The 13057-nt window shown below is 39.4% G+C and overlaps 1 protein-coding gene across 1 annotated transcript; it reads right to left on the reverse strand.

The window, feature by feature from the left end:
* Nucleotides 1–509: 509 nt before the first annotated feature.
* Nucleotides 510–12972, reverse strand: DNAAF1 (dynein axonemal assembly factor 1). Its single transcript, XM_039721314.1, has 12 exons — nt 12725–12972; nt 11426–11561; nt 10077–10168; nt 9022–9243; nt 8114–8280; nt 7656–7777; nt 6971–7155; nt 6251–6508; nt 5539–5648; nt 2829–2897; nt 1518–1869; nt 510–1210 (listed from the first exon to the last, which is right to left on the reverse strand). Exons 1-12 carry the CDS (start codon nt 12852–12854, stop codon nt 1113–1115), a joined length of 1941 nt encoding a protein of 646 aa, XP_039577248.1. The 5' UTR covers nt 12855–12972; the 3' UTR covers nt 510–1112.
* Between the last annotated feature and the right edge of the window lie 85 nt (nt 12973–13057).

Below are 13057 nucleotides of genomic sequence, written 5' to 3' on the forward strand. Positions count from 1 at the left end.
CCAAACACAGCATGGAAAATGCAAAATCCAAAGTCCTAAAATAGTCCTTATCCAGCTTTCTGTCAGAAAAGGAAGCAGCTACATTTTAGGATGGAGCTCATACAGGTTGGTGGCAGCATTTGCAGCTTTCTGAAGAGCAGATTCCAGCTCAGGTGCTTTCAGATAACCCTGTTCCTGAGCTCCACAGTTCCTTGGCTCACCCCCACCCTGTCCTGGAGGCCAAGGCTTTGGCAGCATGTTTTAACTCATGTAGGGGGAAAATGGATGAAATTCAAAGCAATTGTGTTCTCTCTGAGGGCTTTCACAATTTTGTGTTACTGTGAGGTCTGGTTCTCTTGCCACCAGATGGCACCTAAGCCCAGGTGATAGGAAATACATCTTTTCAACAAGCCCACAGTGATACTTTATTTCTTTAAATGTGCACATCTAAAACAACTGTTAAATTCTATTTATTACAAATTATTGCAGATGTATAGAAATATGAAAAAAGACATTAACCTAAACTTGGCTATATTCAAAATACAGATCCTGAGACACATCTCAATGAAAAACAATAAAAGCAGCAGATATAAGTGTATGTTTCATTACAGATGCCCTAAAAGGTAAAACCAGATTTTCTGTGCATGGATGCTATTTCTCTATCTTTTAAGGCATAAACAATCATAATGTTAAGGAATATTAGATCAGTAAAATATTCCATCAAGAAGCAATCTCCATTTGCCATTGGAGTACATCTGCTATGATGTACACTAGTATGGACTTAAAATGAAAATACATGTGGTTACAAATAGAATTTTTATTTAGTCAAATGACAGACACACTGAATTATGCTTGAAACTACATCTGTAATGAAACTCTGGTACATAAACATGTAACTAAGGCATTTCTAGAAGGATGCAAAGACACAAATAACACAAGACTGGAATTTAACCTCAAAACAATAGTTTCCAAAGCAGTGACCTGCAGCTGCCCCGAGGAGCTTGGAGCCAAGGGCAGTGAGTTTTGGTATCACAGTGTTACATCAGCTTTAACAAATGGTCCCATTGCCAGCCCCATTCTTTGGAATATTTCCACACTGTGCTCCAGATTTGGTCTGTTTTTTCCCCAAGTGATTAATCCAATCCACTCTCATCATCCTTGTCACCTTGTGCTTTATGAGGACATCCTTCCCCCTCAGCCAGGCCCTGTGCTTCTCTGTCACTGCCATTCCCTGTTAAAGGCACAAAAGCAAAGGGCAAATGAAACTCACTCATGATCTTTAATACTGAAAAAAGAAATATAGAGCCCAATTTTTTAAAACCATTTAAATGAAAATGAGTAAGAAATTCTCTGTAGAAAAAACAAAACATTTTCATTGCTAATTTATTAGTATTCCCACATAAATAAATGGTAGAGGTGATTGTAACTAACAACCTTCAATAGATCCTTAGGAGGATCCTTCAGGAGCTGAACAGATCCTTAATGTGTCTGTACCAGCCCTGTTTTTTCCAGGATTAATAATGTCACTGTAATCTTACCATCCTCTTCCCACGAGCTTGGGCCATCTGGTTGGTGACAGACTGGTGACAACAGCAGATGATCCTTGGGCTCAGTGGTTACCTCTTGTATCAAGGGTTTCAAAGGGGCTACCTCTTCATCTTTGATCTCCAGGTATCCCTCTGAATTATCAGGCTCTGTAAATAAGCTTTTTAGAAAGGGTCTTAAGTGCTCCTTTTCATGATCTTTATGGTTCTGACATACATTTGAAAAAATTGCTGTTGGAACTTCTTCTACTGAATTCTCAAGCATGCTTTCATTGTTTTCTTCTAATGTGGAATTGCTGTCATTTGTCACTTCAGAAATTATTTCAATCTTTGGGTGATAGTCCTGCTGCAAAGGTAGAAATGTAATTGAAAAATTATTCTTAGATATAAAAGCCAAAGGATGGGTAAATATCTCCTGGATCCATGTAACAGTTGTCAGCTTTAATGTGCTGTTCTCATAAACTATATGAAATATATGCTTAATATGTAAGCTCTGCTGCTTTGTGAATGAATCTTAGATTAGCAATTTCTCAGGCATCACCAATGAACTGACCATAAACTAATTAACAGTTCATAAAAAGAGCAGTGTGTGGGCTCTGTTCTAATATTTTACTCCAAACAGAGGAACCTGACCAACATCTTCATCTGCTTCAGTGGAGAACTGAGCAGCCTTTGGAGCAGGACAGCTGCTAACACATCCTCCTTCCCTGATCCTCTTTCCTTGCCTTCTTTTCATTGGAGGCTTTGTTAGCCAAGACATTTTGCAACCCCGTTATGAATCTGTGATCAAAAGGGCAAATCAATTCCATGCCTTATGCTGACTGTAGGAACAGTTGGCATTATCTTGGAAAGACTTTTGAGAGCATATCCTGTACCAGCCTCTGTCTCCAGCAAGGCCAGTATGATTCTATGATCAGCATGAAAATCAAAACTGTGCTTTTCAACTTTGCTGTCTTCCTTTTTCTCTTCTTTTTTCTCAAGGCAATTTGCACCATATTAATACTGGTACAGTATAATCTTTAGTACAACACTACATGCTATTAAGAAATTAAACTTATGTAACTGTTGCATTACTGGTCATAAGTTTTTATTTTATTTTTGCTAGACAAGAATATAAAAAAGATTTAAACAAAGGAAGATTTACATGTAGATACGAACTGCTGAAACCATCCCTTTTAGTTTGTAAATTCATAAGTGATTGCATCTCCCAAACAAGCATTTCACAACTTGGATTATCCTCATTTTGCAAAACCTTTGCAAATGTGTTTAGGGAAATTTCATTACTGTAATTAATGAAAATGTTACCTTTTGAATAAAGATTTCATCTTCTGGGGGAAACTCATTTACAACTACATCTTCTAAATCAGGCAGTTCCTGAAAACAATCACAGATCAATAATCAGTGGGAAGAGCTACTGTAACCCATGGAAAATGACATCTCTGGCTCATTGGCCAACTCCTCCAAAGCAGTGCTCATCAGGTGTGAGGCCACAGCCAGCAGCACCCCCTGCCATCCTCTCATGGGCACAGTTTGCTGTTAAGCACATGTGGGAAAGGGAAAATTCATCTCTGTCCAGAAGTAGCAAACGGGACAGCATAGCCCTAATGTCAGACTGAATGCTGTTTTCTACTATGCTGTGTGATTATGAAAGAAAACAGGATAAAGAGTGAGGCATTACCAGGATTTTAAAAGCAAACATGGTTTATTCTCTTTGCTGTTTCCTGTCTATTCAATAGACAATCCCAATTGCAACCCCTCTCTATGGGTAAGTGCCAATTCCAGTCCTGCAGTCTTCCTGACACTACATATCAAATAAACTCTGTTAACCTAAATACACCTAATAAACCAATGCTTTACTGTGAATGCCTCATAATTAAGACACAGAACTGCAAACTTGCTGAGAACTGTTTTTCCTCAGACAGGTCTGATAATTTCAGCTTTTCACTAGAAAATATTATCTCAGACAACTATCATTTGCTGACATGAAAGGAAACACAGAAGGTGGGAATGCAAAATCACAGGTAGAAACTAATACCTTTTTGCCATTTTTTTTACTGTAGGTCAATACTGGGATAAGCATTTCATTTTGTTTTTAGATATTTTTAGCACTTAATGTAGCAGGCTGCTTGGCATGGAAGCATCAGGAACATCTGTAGTGTCTTGTGTGGTGAAGATGATTACACAATTCAAATCAAGAAAGGAAATTTATCCTTCCTGATATGGTTGCAGCTAGTGCAGCATGTCCTGAAGTCACAGAGTTTTATAAAAATTGCATTAAAAATGTACAAATTAAGATCTGAAACTAATGTGGAGTTTGATGTCAACAGGGAGATGGAATAAGTCTTAGTCTTGTTTCAGTCATGAGGTGCATTTGCAGATCAACTACAAGTTAACCCAGTCTAGGTATGTGGGAATGTGATTCCCACACTGCCAAGGCATGTGCAGCAACAGGAGCTTGTTTCTGCTTGACACAGGGATGTCATAACCACTCAGTTATCCTCCTCCACTCTTCTCCCCTATATTGCCCCTGAGACCATCTAGAGACTCAGGATAAGAATAAGGACTGTGGTGCTGCTCCAGAGCCTTTCACCATTAGCATCTTCCCAGCCATTCCCTGCAATGTCAGCACTCAGGTTCTTTGGAATATCTGCAGTGGGGTAAGTACTGGAGGCTGTGGGGAGAGGCTCTTTCTATTCCTAAATGTTGTTGGAGAATAAGTAGCATAGAACACTGAAATTAGCGTATTAGTGTGTGATTTGGGTTTGTTTCCCTTCTGTAGAATTAAAATAGTCCCACATTTTACATCTCTAAAAACTCCACAGATGTCTGCTTAAGAGTTACTTTTATACTGGCTTGAAGTTTGTGCACAGGATCTTCCTATGGTGCCATAGAGTATCAAGGAAAAACAAACACTGAATCAAGGAGATCTTCACATTTTGGGTACCTACAGTGTCACTACATATTTACTTCAGACCCTGTAAGATCTACTTTTAATAATAATATTGTGCATAATTTAATTGCTGCCCATTCTCTCCACTACCTTTTTTTAAGCTATGATTAAAAACAGCCAAACAGGAGGAGGCAGCAGCAAACCCTCCAGTGAAGCAGTGGGCTGAGCCCTTCAAGAACATGGAATTTTTGCCTGGGAAGTTAAGAGCATGGCAGAGATAGGAGGCTTTTCTGCCAGTAGTTAACAATGGCAGTACAGGGTACCACAGAGTCTGTTAAGTGCTCTGGGAAGTCAGAAGCTTTTATTGCTGATTATATCATAGTCTGACACTATCAGTTTATCAGCAGTGTCCTAATTAGGACATGTTGAACAATTCTCCTTTGAAGTGAGGTTGTATTTTTCAGTGGTATCTATGTCCTCCTCATGGTTCAATGTGGTAAACACATTTAAATGTTGTATCAGATAGACATTTTAGATAATAGATAATGTACATCACTTATTATATGTCTGATTAATGTACATTTGCTTTTCCTGGAAACAGACATCAGAGTTCTATTTTGAGAATTAATTTATAGTATCTAATACTGCTGGGTAACATTTACAATGATGGGGGTGCTATTTCTTCCCTAGGGTTTTTCTGCAATAGGTCACATTTTCAATTGCGTATTACATTTGAGTTTTGATTAAGAGGACAAATGTGTCTACTAGATTTTTTTCACTGTAATTTCTGTTTTCAAATGAGAGCCCTCATTAGCTTCTCCAGAGAAATGACAAAGATAGAAGGTCAACTTTAGGTGATTCACAGGACAAAAGGATTTATAGGATAAAAAATTCAAGGATAAAATAAACTTTGGAAGAATTCTTCATAAATGCTCCAGTGGAGAGAATACCCCTGCAGCTTTACTTCTTGAGTTTTTCTTTCTGTCTTTTTTTTTATTTTTCCTAACAGTAGACCTTTCTTAAAAACCTGACCATACAGTTTTATTAGCCAGAATGCTACAAGAATTAACTTGGAGAAGACAATACACACACGTGAACTTCTCAAAGTCTGAATTCAATACATACATCAAGAGAAAGTGCTGCCAGTGTCTCCAGTTTGAACTGTTCAATTTCATATTTCTCCTCCCCCTCAGGAAGCTCAGCCTGGTCAGTAACTCCCTCCTGTCCTGGCAGATCTGCAGAATAATCAATAGTCAGTTGCATAGAACTAACGGAATAAAAAATATCTACATTGCAAACACTGCAGAACCAGACTGCTGGGGACTGACTACCATTGCAGAATCCACAGCTCAATCCAAAGCTTTGTTTTTCTATTATATTCTGGGTCTCTCTCCTTTGTATAAATTAATATTTGCATTTTGCAGTAATGTGTTCCACAAATCTCTAAAAGCATTTCTCCATGTATGAAGGTACAAAACCATCTCTAGAGTGATGACCAGCTTCTGTTGGCAGACAGACTGCTCAGTTTATGTGGGAGCAAGGGAAGTCTGGAAACTCTCCTGGCCTTTCACTAAACCTGGCATGTTTGAGAAGTGAAGTTCCACCTTTAAGTTGAAGAAGTTGCAGGTTAAGCCTTCAGAAATTTACTATTTATTGTATTTAAGCAATATTACAATATTTTACCTAGTATTTCACCTAGTCACTGTGGGAATCTAGTGAAATGTTTTTATGTATGAATTAGCTGGCTTGAGCCACAGCAGAAGCAGTGCTCCACTGACAGGTTGGCTCATCATCTCTGCATGCTCAGTTTGGTTTGGCTCTTCACTGTGTACATTACCATCTGCCTCGTGGTTCAAATTTGCACACTTGTAAGAGTCTGGTTCCTGTGCATCCTCTTGAACTTCATCAGGCATATTTCCAGATGTGAAATCTCTGCTATCTTCTCTATTTGGTGGAAGTGTTACCACTTCATCACAAGCATCAAACCCCTCATTTTTAAGTTCCTCAGTCTTTTCTTGAGCTTCTTCTTCTGATCTATTTGAAGTTTCTGAAGTATTAGAGATTCCATCACCATCTTTTGAATTTGCAGGTGTTCCTACAGAAGAAATAATTCATAAAAATTGCTGAGCTAATCTATCACTGCCCATTTTAAATTTCCAAACACTGCTACAATGGGCTAGAATATGCATCAAAAGCTCCTACTTTGAGCAGCTATCCATGGATGAGTAGTCCTTCCAATGCTGTTTTCCCATCTCAACTCCCCAGAGCAAACAGAAGCTCCCCAGAAAAAAAAAATCTACAGAAAATGCTTAAATAATAAATGTTTGGTATTTCTAATACTTTGAAAAGGCTCACAAGTGACTACATATTGAAATACATCCCTGAGGATTTTGATGGATCAGCAACAAGTGCTGGTTACCCTCTCCTTTGTGCAATCCACTTACTTGAAAAAAAGTTTTTTAGTTGTTAGCCAATCCAAAGATGTATCAGGTAAAGACTCTTCTGCACATTCAAACTGAAGTGGTCACAGACATCTTCCAAAACAGTAAGCACAAACCTTCTTGGGTATCTGTTGCAACTCCTTCCATGCACTTTTGTCTCCTCTTTTCCTGTGCTCTTTGCCTAATTGCTGCTAAAGCATCAATGCTATCTTGGATTTTTTTTCTCTCTCTGGTTTCCCATTTTTCCCTTTCTGCTTTCTCAGCTTCAAGCCCTCCAACAGCCCAGGCTTCTGCACAGGCTCTAATGAAAACACAAAAGCTCACTGTAATACAGCTATAAAAGCCCACCTTTGCAATGAGAGAGAAGTTTAAAAGATTTTGCAACAGCACAAAATAGCTGCAGGAGAAAAAAGCAGATAGCAGTGGCAATCCCTTATGCAACAGGGATGTAAATTTATCTCACAAAAGAAGCAGAAATATTCAAATTACATCACCAGAGATTGGTCTGATTTTGGCTCAGCTGTTTCAGACACCTGCTCAGTTTCTGTTGAAGTCAGGATCTGCCTCTGATCTACAGACATGGTGTGAGACAATTCTGTTCAAAATTATTTTGTGCACACTGCTTTTTCCTAGGTGTGTTAGATGTAGAACTCTGTAGTACAATACTCTTCTCCTCAAAGTCATCCACGTTCAATAAATTACACTGGTCAATCTTCCTTCCATGACAGTACTGACAAAAAATGGGTGAGTGGTTGTTAGCACTTGATTCTTATAGCTGTGTAAAGATGGCTGTGTTCTTACCTATCCTTTGGGAACACTGGTCTGTCATCCAGGTATGTCAGCTGTTTCAGTCGAACAGTCAGTGTTTTTCTATAGTTAGCAATTTTCCTTATCACCTCATTCCCCATCAAATTCAGCACATGCTAGAGAAACAAGGGAAACAATTTTTAAGCTTGAGTAGCAAAAACCCCAGCCTGGATATGTACTTCCTCTGTAACTTCAAAAGCAAGAAATGAATAAAACATCCAAGGTGTTACAGGTGATCTACCAGAAACAAAACAATGTTTAATGATGTATCTTTTAGACTGACACCTTAATAAAACATCCAAGGTGTTACATCCAAGATCTACCAGAAACAAAACAATGTTTAATGATGTATCTTTTAGACTGACACCTACTGTGCACTGAACTACCCAACAAAGCCACTCGATGGGGTTCACCCCCACACAAACACAAACCCTCAGCTCTTTTTGGCTTACCAGATTGGGCATGGTCTCCAGAATAGCTACAATACTTGGATCGCTCAGATTGTTGTGGGAAAGATCAAGAACAGAAATACTTGGGCATTCCTGCAAGTGCTGGATGTCTTCCACTGTCTGTAACTTATTGTGAGCAATCTGCAGAGTCTGCAGGACTTTCAGACAAGCTGCCAGACAAGAACAGTACAATGAAAGGAAAGGTAAGAGCTGTCACTTCACAAAGAGTTTTATGACCAAGTAAAAAGCTGCATTGTCAAACTCATAGTTTGTATTGAATTTGGAGCTTTTTTCTAAATTTTTTATTCTGCTATATATAATTTTTGGCTAGGCCTCCAAAGCTGCTTTCTTCACCCCAGGGAAAAATAGGTGCTTGGTTTTAGGATGGGAGGTTTTTTAAAATTCACATTTCAAACTAATCAGTTAAACAAAAGCAAGAGCTTGTGTTTCAAAATTCTCAAATGTATGCAAGTTGTAATGTACAGAAATAGTTCTTTATTTTCTGCTAAAGACAGAATCAATATTTTAGCAGGTATAAAAGATTTGGTAATTGTGTCTGCAACTGCCAAAGCACATCGTAACTGTAAAGTAAATGGTGAAAACTGGATTGTCAGCCTGCCTGCAACACAGATAAGTATTGAGATGATATTAAGAAGTGAGGAAAAACTACTTAATTATCCTAGGTATCCATGTGAAAGTAGTTTTTCTGTAGTAGTAGTAGTATTGTCTGTTTCTCAACATAGGTTTTCTTCCTCCACAGAAGCCCTGTGGGCTTTGGTATGGATATTGTGCAAAATTCTAACACAAATTAAAAAATTCTTTTAAACTAGTGCCACTAACAAAGGCTTAGTCAGAGCTTAGGAAATATGGGCTTGCCAGAGGATAAAACCTGTTGCAACAACAGTTCTTACAGAGATTCTCAATGGTTCTAATGTAGTTGTTACTGATATTGAGGGAATCCAGCTTTTGTAAGGGTTCAAGGTTTTCAATTTTCTCAATTAAATTGAGTTGCAGGTAGAGGCAACGCAACTCTGTCTGAGCCTCCAAGTTCTCAATTTTTCTTAAGCCATTGCATTGCAGCCACAAACACTTCAGTCCTGTATACTCTTCAAGATTCTCCACTCGATCAAATCCTGCAGAGAAAAAAAAAGATGGTTTAAAATGAAATGGCATTGGCTGATAATGGCTCTTTGGATGAGAAAATTCCATGAAACCTGAAACAGCCTGAGAGAACACTGCTACTGAAGTCACTGCAGTATTTCCACTGAATTAATTCCTGGTACTGTTTGTGGCCCATACAGGGCAAAACCAGGTTGGTAGCTATTCTGGTCTGTATCTCAGCAGCCCTTTAGATGCTAAATAATACATAGCAAAACCAAGGGTGAATGCAGAAGGTAGCATATCCTTTTTATTTGGAAGAGTTCTTAGGCTAACTTGAACCAAGTAACTGCATCATGCAAAAACCTGCTCAGAGATCACCAGAGGATGAGTAATGTTCATTCTAACACATTTTGTTTCTTTCAGTAGTGTTTGCAAACATGCAGCAAGAATTTAGTGTTTATTTTCCTCTTAACCATTTTTACTTGGCAGGAAATAAGTTCCAAAAGCTGGAAAGATTTTTATAGAAACAATTCAAGGAAAAATACGTATATTTTCCTCTGAGTGCAACCCAGGCCAGTATGATAATTTACATTTCTCAGAGGCTCCTGTTTCAGTAAAAGAAACCAAAAATATGTCCTTTGATTCCTATTGATCCTTTGGGTGGCTCCACAAAGTGAGTTAGATGTACAGTTTACTTTTATACCTTCTTATTGACTCATTTTGTTTCCCAAATCCAGTATTACACAAAATTGTGTTCTAATTTAGAAGAATGACTAGATACCTTACTTCAGTGAGCCATGAAGTAGATTCTCTGCTAAAATGCTACTTAGAATGCCCAAGCTAGGCAGTCATGTCCACATCTTACCTTTATAATGCAAGTACAGTGTATCATTTAAGTACGGGGTCCAGTATAATTTCTGCTGTTTACAGATGTCTAGCAGAATCTTTTTTGTCATTCTAAAATAGTACAGAAAGCAGAAGAAAAATATGTATTTCAGTGCATATTCTGAGATCTTTGGTTTCCTTAGAGATTCCACTGCAACACAATTAACAATTCTTTCATGAAAGAGAAATAGCTACAGCTTTCAAAATTATATTCCAAATGTTAAAAAGAAAAATGTATTTCAGTGCATATTCTGAAATCTTTGGTTTCCTTACAGATTGCATTGCAACACAATCAACAATTCTTTTATGCAAGAGAAATAGCTACAGCTTTCAAAATTATATTCCAAATTTTAAAAAAAAGTGCTGGGTTTTTTTTAGTGTGGCTTTTAATTTCTACCTTTGAAGTGAGTTACCAGGCCCTTCTGCTAAAAAACAAGAGGTTAAAAAGTGCTGGGTTTTTTTAGTGTGGCTTTTCATTTCTACCTTTGAAGTGAGTTACCAGGCCCTTCTGCTAAAAAACAAAAGCAGGTTTATAGGAAAATGGGCAGGGAATTAGAGAGTCCATCTTCTTGGAAAAGGGCAGCATGATTTTACATTAGCTTCTGGTTCCAATGTTAGTTTCCTCTCCAGTTCCTTCCCCTGTTCCTTGCTGCTTTGGTACAGGACCTTTGGTGGCAGAGCCAAAATGCAATATTTTTCTCAGACGAGAAAAATCAATGGTGATCAACCCAACATTTTATTGAAATGCTGACTCCAAAATAGCACTTAAGGAAGTTTTGCTACACAGCTGTTGGTTGGCTGGGAGTGCCACTAGGAATGAACAGAATGCTTTGTCTGAAGTGATGCAGAGAAAGGGTTAAATCTACTGGCACGTGACTTCCATGGGAGTTTGCACAATTTTCTCCAGATCCATTAAATGACTTCATCATGTGGTTAGAATGTAGTTTGCTACAGTGGCCATAAACCCCAAACATCTCTCCAGATGCTGGAAATATCACTAATACCTGATTTATCCATTACCCTCAAGTTCATCTTCAAAACTGTTCTCCAGAACTGAGATGAACACAGAGAATAACAAAACTCCTGATGATGCCAACACACCCACAATGTATTACCTTACAGAGCCTCTCTTTTCTTCATCATGTGGTTAAAATGCAGTTTGCTACAGTGGCCATAAACCCCAAACATCTCTCCAGATGCTGGAAATATCACTAATATCTGATTTATCCATTATTCTCAAGTTCATTTTCAAAACTGTTCTCCAGAACTGAGATGAACACAGAGAATAACAAAACTCCTGATGATGCCAACACACCCACAATGTATTACCTTACAGAGCCTCTCTTTTCTTCTGTCATTTGGCTGGATGAGCTGGTTCCAGACTTCTGATCAACACCTGATTTTTGTTCGTTCTCTTGATCTGCTCTGGATATACAGCTGACTTCTTTCTCTTGAGTTTTATCAGCTTTTTAAATAAGAAAATTAATTGCAATTTAACAGCAAGGGTGGGGAAAATGTGTCATGTTGCCAATTACTTCAAAGAAATATTGAAGAGCGCTTGAACACGAATTTCAAGAAGAGTGTTTTAACCAAGATTTCTGCTGAGATTTTTAATGAAACTTAACTTTTTTTAACAGCATCATAAAATAAATAGTAGCAATTGAAATCTGCATATTTGATTTTTTTAAATATCTGGAAGTCAGATAGTACCCATTATTCTTAATATTCTTATAATGTACAGTCACAATAAAGTACTGACACCAATGATCTGATGGTGTTAGACATCTAATATATATTACATTTAATTAACACCAATTTGAATTTACTGTAAAGAGATTTCAGCAATGGAGTATCAGTCATCCCAAGCAACATTAGTCTAGCTCTTTTACAAATTTTTCTTTTTGTGCTCCTTGGAAGGTGTCTTTACATTGCCTTTGATTAATTCCAATTTCAGTATTTGTCTCTTCAGACACGTGCCTGAACCTTCTACTTGCACTTGTAATTCATACATTTAAAGTGCAAACAAGATGATTGTACCAGCTTACTTAAATATGACTGTAATTAAAACACAATAATTGGACATAATTAGTATCACAAGAGGCAATGGGCTGAAACTGATGCACAGGAACACCCGAACACGGTGAAGAACTTCACTGTGCTGGCGACCATGCACTGAACTGTTTGCCCGGACAGGGCGTGGGGTGTCCCCACTGGAGATGCTCCAGAGCCATCGGGACACTGTCCTGTGCCCGTGCTCTGGGATGGCCCTGCTGGAGCACGGAGCTCGGACCAGGGACCCGCTGGAAAGATTTTTATACAAACGATTTAAGGAAAAATACGTGTATTTTCCTCTGAGTGCAACCCAGACCCAGCCTGGCACTTGTGATTTAGAGGTCAGGTTGGCTGTGTGATAGCAACACTGCAAGAAATACTTCTGCGGCAACAGTAAAGAAATGTCGGGAAAGGAAAAAAGACCACAAGAAGACAGCCACTGAGTACACCTCAGTTATGTCAGGATTTCCGTGACTTTGCTGGCAGAAAGCACACACTCGTATTTGCATCCAGAAGAGCATGAACAGCCGTGATGCGATGTGCAGGCCTTGGTGCTGGCGAGCCGGAGGGGCTCACCTGCGCTGCCAGCGCTGCCCTCCCGCTCCGCGCGGGCACCGCCGCTCCCGCTGCCGCCCAACGGCGCCTCAGGCGCCGGGACCTCCCCTCTGCGGCCGCTCTCCGGGTCTCCAGCGGGCGCCTCCTGCATTCTAGCACCCCCGAACCGGGGTGGGATGTACGCTCTGCCTTTTTCAGACAAAATGTCCGCAGGCTTTAGTCGGCGGCAGGCGACAGACGGAGCGGAGCCCGAGCCGCGGCAGCCGCCTCAGCCGTGGCCATGGCGACGCCGCGCGCGGCCCCACAAGGCTCCGCGGCCGCTCCCGGCGGCCCCGCGCGGCAGAGGCGGCGGCG

Source organism: Passer montanus, unplaced genomic scaffold (genome assembly GCF_014805655.1).
Source record: "Passer montanus isolate IOZ18808 unplaced genomic scaffold, ASM1480565v1 scaffold45, whole genome shotgun sequence".
NCBI lineage: Eukaryota > Metazoa > Chordata > Aves > Passeriformes > Passeridae > Passer > Passer montanus.

Bases quoted from the DNA above. Each gene is read 5' to 3' on its own strand.
- DNAAF1 (XM_039721314.1), bottom strand. From the start codon at position 12,854: ATGCAGGAGGCGCCCGCTGGAGACCCGGAGAGCGGCCGCAGAGGGGAG. The intron at 7,778-8,113 runs GTAAGCCAAAAA...TTGTTTCTCTAG, and splicing joins TGGAGACCATGCCCAATCTG to CATGTGCTGAATTTGATGGG. The intron at 1,211-1,517 runs GTAAGATTACAG...TGCCTTTAACAG, and splicing joins AAGCTCGTGGGAAGAGGATG to GGAATGGCAGTGACAGAGAA.